This window comes from Phalacrocorax carbo, chromosome 8 (genome assembly GCF_963921805.1).
Source record: "Phalacrocorax carbo chromosome 8, bPhaCar2.1, whole genome shotgun sequence".
Taxonomy (NCBI): Eukaryota; Metazoa; Chordata; class Aves; order Suliformes; family Phalacrocoracidae; genus Phalacrocorax; species Phalacrocorax carbo.
The window spans coordinates 24,671,421-24,686,740 of NC_087520.1; the positions used below are offsets into that span (position 1 = coordinate 24,671,421).

Below are 15,320 nucleotides of genomic sequence, written 5' to 3' on the forward strand. Positions count from 1 at the left end.
ATAGCAGTGCTGGGGTAGCTATTTGTTATTAACCTACCCTGGTACATATAAGTAATTATATCAACATAACCAGCTGCATTCTCTAGAAGAAACTCAAAACTCCTGAGAATCAAATAAGGAAGCTACAAGAAATTTTTCACAAAAAAAAAAGCATGCAGTTCTACCACTAACTGCAAAAGAGTGAAATACTTCAGGCATGTAGAGAAACCATGAATACTTACTACATTAAATACTACCTTTTCGCCACCTCAGCAGTTCTTATGCTTTGTTTCAGACAAAGGTGCAAATAACAAATGCAGCAAATATACATTCCCATCCCACACAATTAACATGAATTTGTCCCTATGTTGTTCCCTGGCAAAAGATATCTTAGATGCATACCATTAGTTATAAGCCACAGCACTGAATAATAATAAATACATCAAATGTATAGCTTGAGTTAAGGCAAGATTTTAAACATTACAACCAAGTAATGCACTCTAATGCAAACACACGAAATCTAAGCTCAAAGCTGTAAGAGCCACTAGATACACTTATCCAAAGGAAAAAAAAAAAAACTCATGCACTACACCCCCAAAAAGAAGGCATGGAGAAAACAGACACCTCTTTAACTACTGAAGGAAATCCCTCAGCTCAGAGCTGCAGTCATTCAGACACCAGCATGCCAGGACACAGCTTTTATGAATGCCACCTCTGCTCAGGTGTAGAACAGTATGGGTTTTCATCTACTCTCTTGATGATGAGATGTCGCAATTATGCTACAAGCTGGTACCTGGGGAAGGGAGGATCTCTGCTTTGGGAACTGATAAACTGAACACCCAGAAACTGGAAGTATCCCATAATGACAAAAAAATTATCAACAGAACTGGAAATTTTTAGCACCATAGCAACCAACTTCATAGACCTTAAAACTAAATTAGTCAGAAGATCAAGAAAACTATTAAGATTTCAGATAAAAAGGCAATTACCCAGACCTTTTATTCATCCAATTCTTTAGGGTTTATTATTAGGAAGAACAATTGTAAAGCTTTTTCAAAGTAAGCGTACATTTTCCAAAGACCAAAAGCAGAGCTCACTGAGAAAGTGGGGCTCACATGCAGGAAAGCTACACTATAAAGAACATCCAGACATTATCTCTATGCTAGACAATAAAGACAGCACATCATTTGCCTAGAATAATCTTTCCTCAAGTGATTCCATTCCAACCATGACAACCCAAAGCAGCACTAGAGCTAGAGATCTCCTTTCCTCCAACACCAGGGAGGAGAGGATGCAAGTGAGGAAAACACAATCTAGTGTACCTGTCACAACTGACCGAGTCTTTGCTTTTCAACACACTCAGCTATCTGACTCAGTAAATCACCTCCCCATAACCAGACCTCTACATAACAGCTTTCCCAGTTCATCCTGAGCCAAGCTCAGACTGCACAGCCTGCATCAAACTCCTCCCCTTGTATTGGTGTTCCTTTTCTCCTCGGTATTCAGAGCTGCAACAGGCCAGCAGCACCAGCCCACTACAGGAAGCAACCATGTAAGATAATCCCTTTTATTAAGCATTAAAAAACCCACCACCAAACAAACAAGAAAACCCACCATCACTCCCCCCCAAAAAACCCTCAAGTAACTGAGATATGCAGAAATGCAACAACTGTTAAGATCGCTAAGGATATGGAAAACTAAGAGCCTGTGCTAAATTAAATGCTCTGTTCACAAGACAGCAAGTCCAGGACCTAGCAGAGAAAGACCATCTCACCCTCTAGTCAGCTCACACATGGCTTTAGTAGGATGAAAAGGGTACTTTTAAATATTGCTACATCCCAAGATGAGGCCAAAGGCTGATGCCACAGTAACCCAAATCAGACTTTTAAAGTGTATTTAGAATTTTACTTTAAGACTTAACTACAAAAGCCAGGAGGAAACTGGGCTTACACTATCTGAACACAAGGAAAAAACTTCAGAACAAAAATGTTGCTAATCTCAGTTAAGAAGCCAAGCCTCAGGAGAAAAAGCTTCAGATTGTTCCAGTCTTGTCTCCATCATTTTCTTTTGTTGTCACTCAAATGTTTTTTTCAAAACTTAATCATCTCAATCCCTTCCTCCTAGGTCCAACCATTCCCTTCCTCTGACTTTGATAGACCCATCTTCCATTTTATTATTTTTAGAAGCAGGAGGGACCAGTCTTGACCATTCAAATTAACCTGCATCTCCCACAAACCACTGTAAATTCTTCATTAAATTCAGTTTGAGACAGAATGGTATCTGGAAATTCCTAACACAGACACACAGGCTTCAACTCATACAGTCTAGCATCCAGTTACAGCCCAATAATTAACTCAATCTCTTAAAAAAAAATCACAGCACATTTTTACTTAAGTGAGCTCAACTAACTATGAGTAAGAAATTTTTTTTCCTTAAGGATATCAGAGTTCTTAAACCCCGTGCCCTGTACAGGTGGCTTTGAATCATCATCAGGTCAATATGCCTTAGAAATAAGGGAGAACACAAGCAAAGCCCTTGGCAAAGCTTAAGGTACATTTTCCAGTTTTCTGATCATTGCTTTTTAAAAGGAAATTCCCTTTACGTGTTGATATCTGAACCAGATGATAGCACTGTAGGCACTGTAAGAGCATCACTGGAATACTAACTGCATTCTCCTTTGCAATAGTAATGGTCAGAGAACCAGAACTGCCTCCATCCCACAATTAGGTACTTACAACCCTGAGAAACAGGCAGTTCACATTCAAAACAGCTCCTGAAAGCCAGGGAGAGTGCCTCGAGGTTTTGTAGGACAAAACCAAACCATAAACACTGAAGGAGATGGCCAACTCAGTAAACAGTGTCTTCACTATTTGCATTTCCTAAAAACTAGCCTACCCTCGTGCTACGTTTAATCCACAGCCCTCAATTACTTACAGCTCAGGACAGGTAAACAGTCATTTGCCGCCACAGCCCAGACATCTCAAAAAAGGTACTTTAAAAGCAAGCTTCCACTTGTGCATGGGAAAGCTGTGAGATGGAAATGACATCAGTACCTGCTCAAATATGAGTATGTCACATGTTCAGTCAAAACAAAACCTTTGCCCTTCAACTCAACAAATTAGAGATGGAAGAGGATGATAAAATAATCAAGCTACAGTGACAGTGCAACTAAAAAGTTTCAGGGAAGCCTTCCCTCTTCCAATTCCTTTACCAAGAAAGTAGAAAAACTTGGGAATAAGCCCAGGGACTGAGCACACACAACTTTTCCTCCAACAACAGTATTATCAAGAGAGACAGAGCCTCCAAGCAGGTGTTACCCTCTGGTTTTTCTTTTCCATCTACAATTTTATAACATAGGTAATTTCACTGGCACTATTTTACTGACCACTTAAAGAGCTCAGGTACATACAGAGCGAGGAATAAGTAAGACATTTATATGGAAGAAACATGCTAGTTCCCAACCTATCATATGTTACACACTTCCTAGTCTGTAAATCACATCAAATTAATTTTCTGGCCTTTTACACTGACCATGCATCTGAAATAATGGGGAAAATACTACTCTTAAAATACACAGCTTTAAGATTAACTTGTTTTCTTTTTAACCCAAACCTCAACATTAAGAAAGCCTTACTTTTTCCAGAAAGGAGAGCATTCAGGCTCAATTATATCATCCCTGCCATAAAGGTGCTACCAAAGAAACCAAACCATTCAGGATGAAGAAAGCAGTGGCAGGCCAAAACTTTGATCTCTAATCCCAACCTAACCACGACCATTTGATCTTAGAAAAATTACTTAGCCTATAATGCATTAGTGCTATATAGAGAGAAATAATGCTTTAAATATTACGTAATATTTAGAAGTGCAATGCAAGTAAAGCTCAACAATTCTGACATCAAGTTAATTCCCTGATTAATCAGGTCTAAGGTATGTTTTAACAGTAAAATTATGCTCCACCAATAAGCCAGAAAAGGGAGCTACTCTGATTAAGATATTTTCATACCTGCTAATGTTTCCTACCTCAAACTCAACAACTCAGACACGCTTTAAATGCAAATCATCATTAATCATGCAAAATTCTTACCTACCAAATATATTAATATTTCATGGGTTTATTTATACTATAACCACCATGAAAATTTGTTTAATAGGCAGCCCATAAAAAAAGGGCTTAAAGGCTGTCGCCTACATTGAGTGAAATGCAAGCTGTGAAGCCTCTCTAGTACCAGGCTAGCAACAGCATAGTTTCAGAAAAAAGCACTTTAAAACACTTTAAAAACACATTTTTGAAAAACAGAAGTATACACCATCCCATTCTACTCCTTTTATATCTCAGCAAAAAGTTATTTGGATAACAGTTAAAACACTGATGACAAGATTTAAGTGACTCAAAACATTAACGTACCCTGTGCATAAGTAATTCTACTAGAAGGAAATTAATTCTTCTGGAAAATGCTTCAAAACATGTGTTTAATTCTATTTTCTGATTATAGTCAAAGACATTTAAGCTGACTAGCTCTCACCACTATCTCCTCCAATTAAGCAGCATCCTTCCCATTCTTCTACTACAAAAACGAAAGCAAAAAAGCATAATCGTCCCTTGATTTCTGCCTTTCAAGCAGTTGAACAACCTGAAATGCAGAAGAGTTCTGCACCTGCAGAAGTGGACTTTGCACTACATCAATTAAGCATTTCATTGACTTGGTGGAAAATCAGTGGTAAAGTATTTATCAGTCGGGGGCCTGATATTTTTTTTTAAATTAGTTCTAAAATTACACAGTGCTTAAATACCTGTGTTGATAATACTCTAAACTGACAATCTACAAGTAACCTCTCAAAACCAGAACTTTATCATTTTGGGTTTTGGTGGGCTTTTTTATTGTTTTCTTTTGCTTCAAACTAATTTTTACTGAGTATTTGTGTTAAACAGCTTCTCTCAGCATTCACCCTACAAGCTAGGCTCCCATACCAGTCAATCACAGACTAAACATTCCTGTTTCTTTCAATTCAGGAAAACTACCCAGCAAAAACAAGGGAGGACTTGCTTTAAAGACATCCACTCTAACAAATCAGCAGATACCAAAATAATGTGATTGCATTCACACTGGCTAACAAAACAAGCACATGCTTTCTTTGCTCTGTACTTTACAGACTCAAAAGGAAGGTTTCAGGTAGTTGTTTCTCCTGATCATTCAAATTTAAAAGTGTCCTAGCTTTTCTGTATCACACTAAGAAGAAACATGAATGGATAATCTTAACAGTAACACTGCCGGTTTCAAACTTAAAGTTTCTCTACTTTAGAGGAATATTTCTGATGAGAAAAGTAAGATCATCTGTCACTGTTTAACCCCAGCCAGCCACTAAGCCCCACACAGCTGCTCACCTGATCCCCCCCAGTAGGATGGGAGACAGAATTAGAAGAGTAAAAGTGAGAAAACTCGTGGGTTGAGATAAAGACCGTTCAAAAGGTAAAGCAAAAGCCACATGCACAGGCAAAACGCAAAACAAGGAATCCATTCACTCCTTCCCATGGGCAGGCAGGTGCTCAGCCATCTCCAGGAAAGCAGGGCTCCATCACATGTAACAGGCCCCTCCCCAGATTCATATGCTGAGCATGATATTTTATGGTGTGGGATATCCCTTGGGTCAGTAGGGGTCAGCTGTCCTGGCTGTCTCCCCTCCCAGCCCCTTGTGCACCCCCAGCCCACTTGCTGGTGGGGTGGGGTGAGGAGCAGAAAAGGCCTTGGCTCTGTGTAAGCCCTGCTCAGCAGGAACAAAAACATCCCTGGGTTATCAACATGGTTTTCAGCACAAATCCAAAACACAGCCCCATACGAGCTACTGTGGAGAAAATTAACTCTACCCCAGTCAAAACCAGCACATCACCTTAAAAAAAACCTATAGAAAAAAAGGCTGCTTCTGCAGCCTAATTGCATCTAAAAATTTTATCTGATGCTTGTAGCAAAGCAGCATCCAAATACTGTCTTCATTGACGCTATTGCACATACAGCAACTCCCCCAAATCTTCCATTCACTATAGCCCAACTTTATTTAAATGGGCTCCTATGACTTCTACTAGCTCCCCACCCATTTTAAAATATAACAGGCACTTCTCTGGTACTGTCCAAACAAGCTGACAGATGCTCTAGGGTCAAAATTAAAAGTTCTATCAACAACAGTAACAGATAATACATCACTTTTTTCCTCTGCTGTCACCTCCAATGCAAAGGAAACGTCCAAGATAGCATTTGAACCCGTTCCCTATCACCCAATGTGCCAACCAATGTTTGCAACTCATGACTTTTACTCAGAGTCTAAATATCAGGACTTAGACAGTAGGGATACACAGAAGTCAATTATTTTTAATTAATTTCTCAGAGCAGCACTCTGAGAAGTTGTTATTACGTCAGAGATACAACCCATCCCATCCGTGTTACAGCAGGCGAACTGTTGAGACCAAGACCAGCTGACAGTGCTCTTTACAGGCTGACAGACAAATAAGGACAAGGCTGCAAACGGGCACCTTCAGAGAGAAAACTCAATCCAGAAGGACCCCAAGATGTCCTATCACTGCCTGGGATGTCACCCCAGGGGAAGATTCACCTTCAGCACTGGATATCTGGACATTGTCTGATATATCAGGCATCATTACAGCTAGACAAGACCAACAGCCAGCAAACTACTGACATCAAGGCACGCTTTGAAAGGGGAAAAGGAAAACCACAAGCAAGACAACATTCAAAAGACAGTGGAGTTCTCATGCGATATGCAGAGGCAACATAAGGGCTTGTACATGCTCCAAATAGTGAGTGATATGAAGCATCCCTTCATCTTTTGCTTCTCCCTGCACTCACCCCCACTCTGTTTAACTCAGTAAAATGGCAAAACTATTCCAGCAGAAAACTGATAAACTAGACAATAAAAAGGTCCACCTCACTAAAATGGCAGAAAACCAATAATCACTGGAACTAAAAGAGAAGGGAGGGGCTACACAACTGTAAAGAAAGGAACAAGAGCTTGCCTTTTTGGCAGGCTGGTGGCTCGTAAGCCGCCGCCTGTAAGCACAGCTTCTGAGGTTGTCTCAGAGATGGTGCCTCCCTAACACAGGGTCCAAAAGGTCCCAGACAGGTGAAAGAAACAGTGAGGGATGAGCTATTCATCAAGTAAATATCAGAGCATTTTATAACTGTGACAGATATTGCATCAGGACTCAATTTAAAAAGCCTGTCATAAGTGTCTTACTAAGCTACCTGTCCAAAATTAAAACATGAAGATAGATGAAAAAATATCTATATTATTTTTGGGTTTTAAGCCAGGAAGTAATCACTGACAGTCACTGGTTCAAGACTCCCCTGGATGAGGGTAACCATTAAGTCACTACCATCTGCTGTCTCTGCAATGAAGGATGAGAAACGAGCACAGGTTTTTCCTGACTACATTTCCACTTAATAAAACACCATTAAAAATTGACACAGCCTGACATTACTGGACTTCACAGCAGAGAAACCAAGAACTAAAACAGACCTCAACTCCATATCAGCTCACTGAAGACACTTCCCCCAAAGGCTCCATCAAACTGAGCAAGACCTACCAAGGAATTAATTAAAAGATGGGGCTAGAAAAGGCTCTGAGGTGGCAACTTAGTTGGTTTTTTTTCTTGAGGTAGACTTAAAGCACTCACGACAGATGTTTAGGAACGATGCAGGCTGCCCAGCCAACCTCCCTGAATAAACTAAGCCAGGTCTAAGGATTGCATAAGGAATTTCATATAGGCACAAACAAGCACGGGAAACCAATTGCCTCTGCGGCTGAGCGCTACATGAAAGTGGGAAGCTGAACCTGAGGAAAAAAAAAAAGCCTCCCAGCAAGGTGCTCTTCCTCAGCACTGCGCGGGCAGGGTTCCACAGACACCTCTGAAAGCCAACAGCCCCCAAACCAAACACCGACGCCAAAATAAAGCCCCCGCCGAGGCCACTCCCTCCCCGGAAGCCGCTGCTGGGGCGGTCGGGCAGAGCCCAGAGGGGCTAATGAAGCGGGGTGCGGCGGGGGAGCGGCCCGGCCACCGGCCCCCTGCCCTCGCCGCCACCCCCGCGGGCGGCTCCCGGGACCGGACCGGCCCCTTCACACGAAACCCCACAGCAGCGGGAAGCGCGGCCTGGACACAAGCCTCGCTTTTTCAAACAAAAAAACCCACCAAAAATAAAAAAATCATGAGGTAAATAAAAGCGGCGCGCTCGGCGCCGGCTCTTGGCGAACGGGGCACGGAGCCCCGCTCTTTGTTCGCCGCCCCAGGTAGGCCCGGCCCGTACCGGCCCGGCCCGGCCCACCGCCCGTCTCTCACCTCACGGACGTCCTGCAGGCACTCGAGGACAGCGAGGTTGTTGGCCCAGCTGTGCTTGGAGCAGAGCCGCACCACGTCCTCCCGGCATACCGCCTCCTCCGACAGCTTCCACCCGCTGCCCGAGCCGCCGCCGCCGCGGGAGCCCCGCGGGCCCCCCGCTCCCGGCCCCACCGCCTGCCCCATTAAGCCCAGGTTGCCGCCAGCACCGGGGCCTGCCGGAGGCGCGCCGCCCGCCGCCGCCGCCGCCGACCCCGCCGCCAGCGCCAGGAGCAGGAAGAGCGCCGGGCCCGGGCAGCGGCTCCGGACACGTCCGCACGGCGCCATCTTGGATCCGCCACCTCCGGCGCGACCACCCGCCCACCTCAGCGGCACGCACGCCGTATGCAAAGCAGTACGCCAGTGACGTCACAGCACCGCCCCTCATCTGACCACGCCCCTTTCGGGTGAGGGAGGTGTGGTTTTCTCTGGTCCCGCCCTCAGCGGCCCCGTGGCCCCGCCCCGCACGTCGTCGCCTCTGGAAGACGAGGCGCCATCACAGTCCACGGCACAGTGACGGCCTCCCATGGCCACCACCGGCTGCCATCCCAGCCTCACAGTGGCCCCCACAGCCCGCCAGCCATGCGGGATGGCACTTACCAAACCATTGAGCCAGCGCCAGTGGCAGGTGTTGCGAGGAACCATGCCCCAGGGCACGCTTACACCCCTGGGAAGTGTTGCGGATACCCTCCCACAGCAGGTACCCGGAAGCTGTGGCTGGTTTTTGACCTAAATCTCTCAGTTCCCACCCGTGAAGTGGAACTCACGGTGTCATCCTCCTCAGAGGGACATTGAGGAGAGTGGTTAAAAGCCTGAGAAACTCTTGGCTGTCACGGTGATGGAGGATGTAGGAAAAGCCATGACGAAATGGTGCTCAGAGCAGGGTTGGAGTAGCACACAGTAAAGGAAACTTGGGGCCACATATGGAACAGCGAAGAAAAAATATTGAATAGCTGCTCAAGAAAACAAAAACTTGCATAAAATCTTGGAAGAAACCACAAAATATTGAATAGTGACTACCAGCCAGCCAGGATGCCTGTGGGCAAGGGCTCACATTAACAAAAGAGCATGGGATCATGCAATTAAGGGTTGCATCGTCCCAGAGATGGGCAGCAGACCCCGCCAACACAGACAACCCTCGTGCTGGCATTTCCCCACACCGGCTGCTGAGTTATCAGGCAGTCAAATGAGGGCAGAAAAACCTTTCTTTTTCTAAAAAAAAATCACATTTTAGGGGTGCCACGAGGCTGCTCGTTTTAGGGTTTGGGTGGTTGGCTGCATCTCCTACCCTTTCAGTGCAGGGCCCACTGTTCAGGGCTTGGATTTGGTGTGTCATGCTCGATCGTGGCTCAGGCTTTATTCATGGGGATGAAGAGAAACGGGTGTGCCTGTAAGAGAGATCTTACCCCCAAAGCAGGATCTACAATGGCTGATCCCATTGTAGATGGGATCTACAAGTCCCTCCTAGGGCAATAAGGGGGAGTTGGATGCTGAATTTGGTGAAAGATTGTCTAAAAGCAATTTCTGCAACCGTGCAGCCTCCATCAGAGCAGAATTTTGGTAATGCCACAGTTTCCTCCACCCTGGCAGCCAGACCTCTGAATTTCACAGTAAAAAAAAATCTGTCTGGGTGTTGGGTTGGCAGCAGCAGTGGGTCTGCCACCAGCTCAGTAAACATGGCTTTTTGTGTGCCCTCAGAGTCTCCCAGCAGCAGGATCTCACCAGGGCAGCTCACAGCACCCTCCTGGGATGGGTTTACCCCAAAATCTCAGCTTTGCTTCCAATGGCAGATGGAAACGAGATGGGAAGAACCCCCCCTCAATTCCTCTGCCTGGCTGACTCCAGGAGCAGTTTTCCCAGCCCAGGCTGGCATAGGTCCAAAGTCAGAAGCTTTTGGACAGATGTCAGGGCACTCACAGGTTTGCTCTGGCTTGGTGAGCTGGGGTAAAGCAGAGCTGGAAGACTACCACCTTCCTGCCCCAAGCAGCCTTGTCCTGCCTGGGCAAAGCCCTTCTTTTGGGATGTCACCAGCCAATTTACTCAATCCAGGAGCTACTGGAGCACCATGAGCAAGCTGGAGCCCACCATGGCCACCAACCTGCAGCTGCCTCGTCCAGGTGGAAATGAGGGCAGGAGTGGGAGGGGAGAATCAGCTGGCAAAGTCCCTGCACTTCTTGCATTCCAGTGTCACACTGGGACATGGTGCTTGGGAAAGCAGTGGCTTTGTGCTGGCACCCAGGGGCTGCGCAGCTGGGAGTACTTAAAAACAAAAGCCAGCAAAATCCAGCTCATGTTTGGCAGCCCATTTGGCTCAGTGGAAGTTATTTGAAGAGCTCCCCCAGCACGAGGGCTGGCTCTCCTCCTCCATCTGTTACAGGACAAGGGTGGAGGGGAGCAGCGGAACTGGATTACAGCTCCCTTCTCCTCCCCATGCCCTAGGGAGCTCTCCAGAGATTTGTTTTTTGATGAGCAGCCCACATCCTTCAACCAAGCATCCCGTGCTCAAGGAAAACCTCCTCCCAATCTTGGATTTTACCATCCTGCATAATCCACCATTAAATAAGCATTTCATAAAGAGAGACCCACGCTTACCACGTCCATACAGCAAGTTAAACAAGGAAGAGGTATTTCTTTGCGCATAGTGACATCTCTGCCCATGCAATAACCCCAGCAGCTCATTGCAACCCTAGCCCCTCTCCCTCAGCATAGACTTAGTGGAAATTCCCTTATTGCCACATTTTAAGCATTTTTACCAGCAAGGCTCTCATACTCTGGGTGCTGCATTAAGTGCATGCCATTGTCTGCTTTTGTAGCTGGCAGCACATTTAAATCTCACCACTTCAAGCAAGAAAACACATTTATATAGCCCCCAGCTTTGTAGACCAAGGCGGGGTGATCTGAGCTGCTGGGACACCTCTGGCTCCTTCCCAGCAGCATCCTCGCCCTCTGGCTCACCACTTGGGGGAGAAGAAAAGCTCTTCCTTGGTCCATCCAGAGGAGCTGTTCCAATTTTTAATTGGATACAGACCACTTATTCCCCTGCGGCCACAGGCACCACTCCGAATCTCAGCTTAGCCTCCACACAGTGTGCTGAGGCCCTCTCCCTTGTGCACAGACTGGCTCTACTGCCTCCCTCCAATGCTAAGCGTCCCCCAAAACTTCAGCACTACCTTTCCCAACTGACGATCATCTCCAACCACAAAAGCTGTTGCAGAGAACCTAGTCAGGTACTTAATTACCACTGCCATTCAGTGCTTTTTCTTGATGGCTAAGGCAGCAACACTAGCCTAGTATTTCCTGTTCTATTTGCATGACATGAATAGGGCCGGCCCCACTTTGTTTCAGCTTTTCTCATAGGACAAAGTCCTGCAGCACCATTGCTCATCTATGTTAGGAAATAACCAGATGGCCATGGAAGTATTTAGCTTCTGAGGAAACTGTGGACAAACAGGAGACAATATTCCAGCTATAACCTCATGAGTGTCAAACACCAGGGGAGCTTCATGCCTCTTATGCACAACTCTTCATCCAGCCTGATGTGACATTTGTGTTTTTCACAAAACAGCAATGCTGTTGACACATCTTTGCTTCACAAAGCATCAGAAGCCCCAGGTCATTACTGCATAACCTGTTGCTTCCCCAGTATTTATGCAGCTCTATTTTGCAGTTAGCACCTACCTTTAAAAGAAAAAAAAAACCCAAGAAGTAAAGGGCAATTTTCCAACCCTCCCTCCAAGCTGCCACTGTTCTTTCCCAATCCTGCCTCTGCCTTCTCAGGCACTCATTGCTGCTCCTGGCTTGACACCATCTGAAGCACAGAGGGGCTCACTCCCATTTCTGCGACCTCTGCCACTAGTGGAAGCACCAAATTGGACTTGATGCGAGACTAAACCCCCTGGACCTTCAAATTAATTATGATTCACAGGGTGGGATTAATCACTGAAATTAGTTTGAGATGTTTTTTCTCTTTATCGGCACAGGCTGAACAGGGCCTGTTACCTGCTAAGTTTGTCCCAAGGATTAGGTAAACATTTCAGGGCATAGTTCCCCAAACTCCTCTGGTTTTTTGCTATTTAGAGGTACTATTTTGCGAGAGATGGGATAGGAACAACATCTCACATCCCCTTGGTGCTCTCAAAACTGTTTGTTCACAGTATGTGGAAAAAGGGACTGGCCACTTGGGAGGAATATAGGAATGCTCTCAGGGTGTGCAGAGATGCAACAAGGAAGGCCAAGGCTCACTTGGAACTAAATCTGGCAAGGCATGTCAAAGATAACAAGAAGGGCTTCTTTAAATACATCGGCAGTAAAAGGAAGATGGGGGATACAGTGGCCCCACTGCTGAACAAGGAAGGGGCCTTGGCAACACAGGATGCAGAGAAGGCAGAGTTACTGAATGCCACCTTTGCCTCGGTCTTCACTGCTAAGGCTGGCCCTCAGGCATCTCAGCCCCCAGCGGTGAGAGGACAAATTGGGACAAAGGAAGACTGACCATCGGTTGAGAAAGACTGGGACAGAGATCACCTACGCAAACTGGATCCTCACAAATCCATGGGCCCCGATGGGATGCACCTGCGAGTGCTGAAGGAGCTGGCGGATGTTCTTGCTGAGCCACTCTCCATCATCTTTGAAAGGTCATGGAGGACAGGAGAGGTGCCCGAGGACTGGAGGAAGCAAATGTCACTCCAATCTTCAAAAAGGGCAAGAAGGAGGACCTGGGGAACTACAGGCCAGTCAGCCTCAACTCCATCCCTGGAAAGGTGATGGAGCAGTTCATCCTGGAGGTCATCTCCAGGCATGTAGAGGAAAAGAAGGTTATCAGAAGCAGTCAACATGGATTCACCAAGGGAAGATCATGCTTGACCAACCTGATAGCCTTCTATGATGGAGTGACTGGCTGGGTCGACGAAGGGAGAGCAGTGGATGTTGTCTATCTTGATTTCAGTAAGGCATTCAACACTGTCTCCCATAGCATCCTCACAGGCAAGGTATGGAAGCGTGGGTTGGATGAGTGGACAGTGAGGTGGATAGAGAACGGGCTCAACAACAGAACTCAGAGGGTTGCGATCAATGGAGCAGAGTCTGGTTGGAGGCCTGTCACTAGTGGTGTTCCCCAGGGGTCTGTGCTGGGTCCAGTCCTGTTCAACGTATTCATCAATGACCTGGACGATGGGATAGAGCGTAACATCAGCAAGTTCACTGACAATACCAAGCTGGGAGGAGTGGCTGATACACCAGAAGGCTGTGCTGCCATCCAGCGAGACCTGGACAGGCTGGAGAGGAGAACCTGATGAAATTCAACAAGAGCAAGTACAAGGTCCTGCACCTGGGGAGGAACAGCCCCATGCACCAGTACAGGCTGGGGGCTTAACTACTGGAAAGTGGCTCTGCTGAGAAGGACCTGGGAGTGCTGGTGGACAAGCAGCTGACCATGAGCCAACAACGTGCCCTTGTGGCCAAGAAGGCCAATGGTATCCATCCTGGGCTGCATTAAAAGGAGTGTGGCCGGCAGATCGAGAGAGGTTATCCTTTCCCTCCACTCTGCCCTAGCAAGACCACATTTGGAGTACTGTGTCCAGTTTTGGGCCCCTCAGTTTAACAAGGATGTGGAACTGCTTGAGCAAGTCCAGCGCAGAGCTAGCAAGATGATCAGGGGGCTGGAGCATCTCCCTTATGAGGAAAGGCTGAGAGACCTGGGTTTGTTCAGCCTGTAGAAGACTGAGGGGGATCTCATCAATACCTATAAATGTCTAAAGGGTGTGTGTCAGGATGATGGGACTAGGCTCTTTTCAATAGTGCCCAATGACAGGCGAAGGGGCAATGGGCACAAGTGGGAACACAGGAAGTTCCAGCTAAACATGAGAAAAAACTTCTTTCCTGTGAGGGTGCCAGAGCAGTGGAACAGGCTGCCCAGAGAGGTTGTGGAGTCTCTTTCCCTGGAGCCATTCAAAACCCGCCTGGATGCGGTCCTGTGCTCCCTGCTCAAGCAGTGGGGTTGGACAAAATGATCTCCAGAGGTCTCTTCCAACCACTACCATTCTGTGATATGCTGCTCTGGCTCCAAGCCTTTAGCAATAAACATCCTGTACCAGAGCAGGAGTTTCCTATGGGCATCCACCCCACAGCACCCAGTGCTCTGTAATGCTCAGATGCTGCAGCTCCAGCTGCCATCTGAACACAGCCTGTCTTCTTTAGCAAGGAGAAGTGATGGAAGCATGAGGCACGTCTGCCTTCTCAGCAGCATTTCTCAATATCTTTAACTATTGCAAATGAACAATGGTGAGGGAGACTGCTTACACCAACATGCTTGACTTTGCCGGCTGAGAGTGCTCACAAGGGACGGCAGGGTCTCGGCAGAGGGGCAGTTCCACTGCCAAAGTGCTGCAACCCCCTCTGCTCAATTTCACAGGCAACTCCACAACATTTAGGGATGCGGCCAGACTCAAAGGGTGGCTGAGCACTCAAGTAATTCACATTTAGCTGGGAAAGCCTTTACTGCAGATTTGCTAATAGGAAGTTGAAAGTGCATCCCAGGAGGGGAGACCTTCCCCCTTTCTTCCTACCTCTCTTGGCAGTGAAATCTGTTCTTTCACATTTACTAGTTCTGGTATTTGATGCAAACCAAACCCAACAGAAAACTAGTTTTTGCTTGCTCATTCCTTTGTTCCCCCCCCCTTCTCTTCTTTCTCCCTGAACTCCTTTTCCTTACATTCTCTCTCCTTCATAAACCAGCAGAAAGCCAGGTCTGATAAGGAATTTACTGTCTGGGAGGAAAATCTGCTCATCTATGTTAACAGGAGATCTTCCCACATCTCCTTGCAAACCAAAAAGGACAACTAAATTAATTCCCACTGGGATGCTCTGGCTACCACAGTGTAACAAGGTTCAGATTAAGCTGCTTGTTTCACTTGCTTCATTGCCTGGTTTTAATCCAGTTTGGTTCAGGACACATCAAATAGCTGCT

At 46.4% G+C, this 15,320-nt stretch overlaps 1 protein-coding gene across 1 annotated transcript in view; it reads right to left on the reverse strand.

Annotated features, from left to right (window-relative positions):
- Positions 1-8,689, reverse strand: part of GLG1 (golgi glycoprotein 1) — an 89,888-nt gene extending 81,199 nt beyond the window's left edge. The window contains exon 1 of the mRNA XM_064459246.1: positions 8,321-8,689. Coding sequence (XP_064315316.1) covers positions 8,321-8,644 — 324 coding nt within the window. The 5' untranslated portion in view covers positions 8,645-8,689. The remainder of the gene's footprint in view (positions 1-8,320) is intronic.
- Positions 8,690-15,320: the final 6,631 nt, after the last annotated feature.